Source organism: Vespa mandarinia, chromosome 25 (genome assembly GCF_050613455.1).
Source record: "Vespa mandarinia isolate Hongniang chromosome 25, ASM5061345v1, whole genome shotgun sequence".
NCBI lineage: Eukaryota > Metazoa > Arthropoda > Insecta > Hymenoptera > Vespidae > Vespa > Vespa mandarinia.
This window is the reverse complement of record NC_140834.1, coordinates 1,997,501-2,004,366: the sequence shown is the minus strand read 5'-3', so window position 1 is coordinate 2,004,366 and position 6,866 is coordinate 1,997,501. Positions and strand designations below refer to the sequence as shown.

The window sequence follows — 6,866 nt, the reverse complement described above, 5'->3', positions numbered from 1 at the left end:
ACTATTACCAAATCTTTATGCTTTATTACATTCTATGGATATATATATATATATATATATATATATATATATAATATCTTGGATTACTTATGGGAGGTGATAAACGAAAATATGTTTCTCTGTGAACAAAGTGATAAACCTTTATTTGTTAATTAATGCTTAGTTTCTAATTAGTCTTACCTGTGAACAAAGAAACGACAATTTACGTTTATTATTCACACTGATAAATTTTATTTAATATATTAAAAATTTTCTTATAGCACTCGTATTACTTTTCTCTTCTATGTTATATTTCATACTGCCCGTTTCTCTTCCAAATCTTAACGACTCGATTTGTAGGTCACAAAAGAAATTGTAAATAATAAAGGACAATGGAAGAGCGAGTTATGAGACGCGCGGCAAATCTATCCGAAGAAAGTATACTTTCTTTACATATATATATTTTTTTTCAAATTTATATACGTATAAATATAAAAATATTTAATTTTCAATATTATAATTTAATTTCTTAATATATATACATATATATATATATAATAGTTAAAAATTATTATATTATTAATATAAGGTAATACAATTTTTTATAATAAAATTTTCGTCATTACTTGCATATATATACATATATGGAAAAAAAGACAAAAGAGGCATCATTGATATAAAGAAAATTGAACTGCAAAATAAATCAAGAAAAATGAATAACTTATCCGATTAATTGAGTTTACATGGAAATTATAAAATTATTGGATATATTTAAATTTGAGTTCTAATTTCAGTTCTTACAATTTCAAATTATGCGCCTCCATTCCGAGGTATCGTACCGATTCAATCAATTTCTTTGTTCATAGATCTTTTAGAATACTCGATTGCTTAAAATGAACCATCAATGTTTATTATTTATTAATTATTATACCTACTTAAAAGCTGTATCCGTGTAGAACCTGTATTCATTATACCTGTTTTACAGGTGTTACTAATCCTAGCCCTAGTAAATATGTTACTATACGCAAACATTTGTCTAATAATTAATGTGACCAAATTACATGGGCTGATTCACGAAATAATGGCTGAGACATATTTAACCTCTATCGCTCTCTCTCTCTCTCTCTCGCTCTCCCTGTCCGTAGATCTTGAAGAGTACGTACGTCCTTCAAGAGTCTAAGAGTTACTATAAAAAAGAAAGGAGAAAAAAGAGAAGAAAAATTTCAGAAATGTCTAAACTGATCGTAGAACTTATCACGTAACATAACACGGGGGCCAATATTATTAAAAATATAAAATAGAATAAAAAAGAAATTGCGAAATCGTTTAAATTAATAACAATACTTATCGTAGCATTAATTGGTAATGTCCAATATCATATAAAAACATTACAAAATTGTTTAATTTTTCATTAAACTTTCGACGAAACACTATCATATACAAAAAAAAAAAAAAAGAAATGGAAATGTCTTAAAATCGTCTGAAGTGTTCACAAAATTTTGTCGTGACATAAATTAGCGATTACGATTATAAAAAAAAAATTCAGAATTCTCTAAATGGATCGAAAGATTTACCATAGCGATCTACATTTTAAAACAAAACGTAAATGAAAATACAAAATAGTGTAAACTAAACACAAAACTTTCCTTAGCGTAAACAGTCAACTACACTACTTTACCATATCATTGCACACGCTATACTAATGCACGCACATACTTTTCCCTATAATGCATATGCCTCTTCAAGTGATCATTAAATTCTTATTTTTAAAACACATCTCTTCGTTCGGTAAACGTTCGAAAAAGGACGTTCCATCTAGTAAAGAAGAAAATAAAAGTCACAGGCCGAAGTTAGACACAGTGTAGGTAAGATAATTGCAATGCAAGGAATCAAAAAAAAAAAAAGGGAAAAGAAAAGAAGAACGAAACGAAACGACGAACAATCAGAAAAAAGTTTCGGAAAGTTTCGAAAATTAAAAAGAAAGAAATATCCGAGGTTATTATAAATCATCATCCACCACTCACGAAACTCGCCAACACAAATTCGTTCCTGCATTTTATTCCCACTCCTTACAACTTACATCCCCCTCCATCCAACCATTGTAAAAGCTATACGACCTTTCATTCTCGGATTTATTCTCTAACCTTGGTACATTAGTCGACTTGAATTCGATTGATACGTTGACGTCTCAAATATACAATAACAATCGTTCATTAACGAAGAAATGAAAGAAGAAAAATTACGACGAATTTGAAAAAAAAGGATTGGCTAAGTTCACGATACTCACGTGACCCAAATCAGTGTTGTATCCAGTGGAAAGAGTGATCACTCATTCGTTGTCGTAACAAAAATATTTTTTGTTAATATTTTCATGACTTCGTCATTTGATGCGTGTGTGTTGGGGCAGGTGTTAGGTCAAAAGTGAACAAGTGTTTTTTTTTTTTTTTTTTTTTTTTTTTGAGAGAAAAAAAGAAGGAACGAAGTAATTGTGAAAAATCGTTCAGCACAACGTTTAATGATTTTTGTGAATAATTTTTTTTCATCTTATCAAATTACGTATAAGAAGAATGGCGACAAATGCATAGAAAAAAGTTTTCTATCGTATCGTAAAAAGTTTTAATTATCCGAGTGGAAAATGTTCGTCTGAAGTGCATTAAATTGCAATTAATCGATTTTTAAAATCGATCAGCCTGTGCATGGGATTTAATGTATGTGCACTCGTGTGTATATATGAATAACATAAAGCTATAAAGAGAAAAAAATTAGGAAATATTAATGAAGCTCTATTACAGAGATAATTGTTGAATCAATAAATCATAGGGTGCACTCATTTAAAGAAAGTTTTCTCGTTCGGTGTCTAGAACTAACATAGTTTTTTTTTCCTTTATATGTCGTCCTTGCTAGCAATGGTGAATATGTGTTCTAAAATTTATTCTTTTTCTCCCTTTCTTTTCTGCTTATCAATTTTCTTACACTTTTTTCGATAAAGTAAGATTACAGAAAACTACGTGTGGCCGTGTATACGCGTGTGCGTTTTTATTTTTGTCAAATTGATTTTAAAAAATAATTTTTTTTTTTTAAAGTAAACTGCAAATAATAACGAAGTCGATTTTTGCTAAGTGAATCAACGAATGACGTGTTGGTTTTTTCTTCCATACGTATTTTGAAAAATATATTTAGAATTTCTTATTATTCATATGATATAGTAAAAAAAAATAAGTTAATGAAGTATAAAAATTTTTTATAAGGCGAATCGTAATAAATGATATTCCTTTTCTTTATTTCTTTCATTTATACTAGAAGATATAAAAATCTTATATTGAAAATTTATATTGAAGGATATATTAAAATTTTCTTAATTTTCTTTTTTGTTATACAAAATAGTTATGAAAAAAAGAAAGAAATAAATGAGAAATATGCAAGAAAAATTCAATTAATCATTAGACCTCAGAGAAGCAAAATATTTAATTAGATGATAGGAAAAAAATAAAAAATGTATAATAGATGGAAAGATATGCGAAAATAAAATTTCGCTTTCGTAGTAATTGACTAATTTAAAAAGATCAAAACGAAACAAAAAATATAGTGCAATAAAAATTCAATTTATCAATAACTCTCGAAAAAGTTAAACGATTTAATTAACTTAATTAATTGATTAAAAGAAAGAAAAACTAGAAACCAAGAAATAAATAAAAAGAAATAAAGTATGTAAAGAAAAAGAAAAAGAATAAGAGAAATAAGAAAATCTTCGTTTTAGGAGCTTGACTTTCGGGGTACCGGCAAGGTGATAGATTTGAACAAACGTACGTTAAATTGCGCGGGAATTTGGCCAGAAAGGATTCACGAGCCTGTTTTCATTTTTTTCTTTGTTTACTTGGCCACACATTGTACAATGGGAGTCATCTCAATTACCGATAACATATCGGATATGGAATATGTTATTGCTTGCTTAGATGAGTACTTGTTCAATTTTATGACGCTATTGAAAATATGCATATGCAGAATTAATAGCAATTCGTTGGCCGAAATTTTAAAGGAAATCAAACACGATCTTATACCAGAAAGATACAAAACTGACGAGGAAAAGATTGCTTTTTTAAATTATAACAATTTTAGTCTAAAGCTCGTTAAGTTGAGTATAGGAACAAGCAGCACAGCCGCTTTGCTGTGTTATATGTCCTTACTAGCTATCAACATTGAAATGGGTAAATTTTTTTATAATTATATCGAAATCATATTTGACTAATGGAGTTTTTTTGTTTTTCTCTTTTTCATTTATTTATTTTACTTCGTATAATAATTTTTTTTCTTTTACATTCGACTACTTATATATTTATTTATTTTTTATCATTTCGATCAGTAATTTTTGTAAAGGTTCTTCAACTATTTTCCATTTCTTTTTATTTATCATCTTCTTTCTTATATTCGTGAATAATTCTTATTGTAACGACTGTCGACTTTTATTGTTTTAATTTTTAGTGCAAATATTTTAAATATTTTAATTTATTTCAATTATATATAATTGTATAATTTTTTATTTCACTTTATTATAGTATTATAATTTTGTAAATTTAAAATACTTTATTTTAATATATATTGAAATATATTTTTATGTTGATTTTTCTTGTTTCTAATTGTTTTTCTTTTTTTTTATATCTTTTACATTAAATATATATTATCAGAACAGAAGATAATTAGTATAATTATATATCGGGTGCCGAAATATAAAAACTTAGAAATAATAATCACGTAAAATAACTTTTTAATATTATTTTTATTTCAAATATTAAAAAAAAAAAATTAATATTACCGTCCGTTTAAAAAATTTCTTTTATAGAAAAATATTGAATATCCTTATATTTTTCGTTAAGAATAATATTCATACGATGGAAAAAGAAATTATAACTAAAATTATTTTTTTTTTTTTTGTTAGAAGCAAGTACAAATAATATTATAAAAAAATTATAATATTATTATATCGAGAAAAATCTAAAATTGATTTTACAGATATCATTTCTTATTAGTTAAAATAAAGTAATTAAATTATTTCTATAGTTATCGTTTAATAAAAAAAAAAAAAAAATAAGTTTCTAATAAAATAAAATCTTTCTTTTATTATTGTGTTGTTACTTACAGTCGTTGCAAATTCATCTTACGGATACGTATTGCCATACAAAACTTCTTCGCTGATCGAACCGACAAATCTGATAACCTACGTTTTTCTTTGTCTATATGAATTTTTAACAGCACTAATTATAATCTTCGGTTACGTCGGTACTGATTGTCTATTCATCAGTTTGGTACTTCACGTCAGTGGTGCTTTCTCTGCACTTTCCTGCAAAGTAAAGCACGTTTTGGACAATCCGAAGAATCGTAAACGTCGAATAAAGAAATTAATTTTGAGACACATACGTCTAGTACGGTAATAATAATAAATAATAACAAAAACAATAATAATAATATTATTAATAATGATGCTGATGATGATGATAATAATAATAATATCAATAATAATGAATAAAATAAATAAAAGAATACATTAATGAAATTTATAAATTAAGCATATACATATATATAAATATATATATATATATGTAATATATATTTATATATGTATACATATACTATGCAGAATGTTTCAGATTAGCTGATTCTTTGGAAAGTGAATTCAACCTATTAATTTTGCAACAATTAATAGGAAGTACCCTTCATCTTTGTCTTCTTGGTTACGACGTGCTCGTTGTAAATTTAACATATACATTTCGTTATTGCTTATTACTAAAAAATATTTTGTAGAATATATTAAATTAAATTATTATTACTTCCAGTGTATATCAGCAGGAGAGCAAAGAAAGACAGTCGCTTTTTTTTTTGTTGCATGTCGTGTTTTATGCACGCTATTGGTTTATTGCTATATCGGGGAGTGTCTTATTAATGAAGTACGTAAATTATCTCATTCACACGCAATTATGTCATTTTATACACCTAATGCAATGATATCGTTTTACACTATCAAATAAAGAAACATACACACACACACAAACACATAAACATTAATTATTTATTTTTTATAATTCATTTACATTTATTTCTATTTGTTTATAGTTATCTATTTTTCTCTTTTATTTTTTATATTTTAATTTCATGTATATTCATATAATCTTCTTCTTTGATACATTATTTATTATATTTATTTATTATTATTTTCTAATTACATACTTTTGATATTATTGTTTTAGAACATTTTTTTTATATTTAAAAATGAATGTGGATATATATGTATATATATATGGACAGATTTATATTATATTATACATACTAAATTCATATAATTTATAAATTATATGTATTGTGTTGCAAAAAATTTGACGTCACATTTTAGAACTTCAGGAATTCATGACTTCAGGAGCATATATGGAAGCAAATTTTTTTCTTTTTTTTTTTCTTTTTATAATTCTGATTGACATGTCATGGTTTCCAGTTCCATCCTCCCATTCCATCACTGTCGCAAATAATTGATAATTTTTATTACAGATTAATAAATGTTTAAAAATATATTTTACAGAGTACATCCTTTGGTGAATCAATTTATCACTGCAAATGGTACAACATATCGCAAGAGGAGATTAAATTAATCCAAATTTGTATGATGCGATCGTCAAAACAAATGGAACTGACAGTCGGCAAATTCTTCGTGTTGTCGTTGACTACATACACAGATGTGAGTAGAAATTAAATTTTTTTTCTTTTCTTCGTTTTTTCTGTCCTTTTTACAACATAAATATATGTATATATATTTATATAATCTTCTGAATCATCATTAATATCCTTTATTCATACGTTCTCGTACATTTTTAGGTTGTCAAGACATCAATGGCGTATTTATC

At 25.9% G+C, this 6,866-nt stretch overlaps 1 protein-coding gene and 1 long non-coding RNA gene across 2 annotated transcripts in view; one reads left to right on the top strand and one right to left on the bottom strand.

Annotated features, from left to right (window-relative positions):
* Window positions 1–925: 925 nt before the first annotated feature.
* Window positions 926–5,250, bottom strand: LOC146872201 (uncharacterized). The gene is made up of 3 exons (XR_014983599.1): window positions 5,114–5,250; window positions 1,696–1,794; window positions 926–1,165 (listed from the first exon to the last, which is right to left on the bottom strand). It is a non-coding gene; the product is annotated as an uncharacterized LOC146872201 (long non-coding RNA).
* The window catches only part of LOC118446657 (odorant receptor 4-like), a 4,032-nt gene continuing 22 nt past the window's right edge, over window positions 2,857–6,866 (top strand). Inside the window, exons 1-7 of the mRNA XM_035877592.2 lie at window positions 2,857–2,888; window positions 3,737–4,184; window positions 5,116–5,401; window positions 5,622–5,721; window positions 5,808–5,918; window positions 6,545–6,700; window positions 6,838–6,866. The exon at window positions 6,838–6,866 is cut by the window's right edge and continues 22 nt beyond it. Coding sequence (XP_035733485.2) covers window positions 2,868–2,888; window positions 3,737–4,184; window positions 5,116–5,401; window positions 5,622–5,721; window positions 5,808–5,918; window positions 6,545–6,700; window positions 6,838–6,866 — 1,151 coding nt within the window. The 5' untranslated portion in view covers window positions 2,857–2,867. The remainder of the gene's footprint in view (window positions 2,889–3,736; window positions 4,185–5,115; window positions 5,402–5,621; window positions 5,722–5,807; window positions 5,919–6,544; window positions 6,701–6,837) is intronic.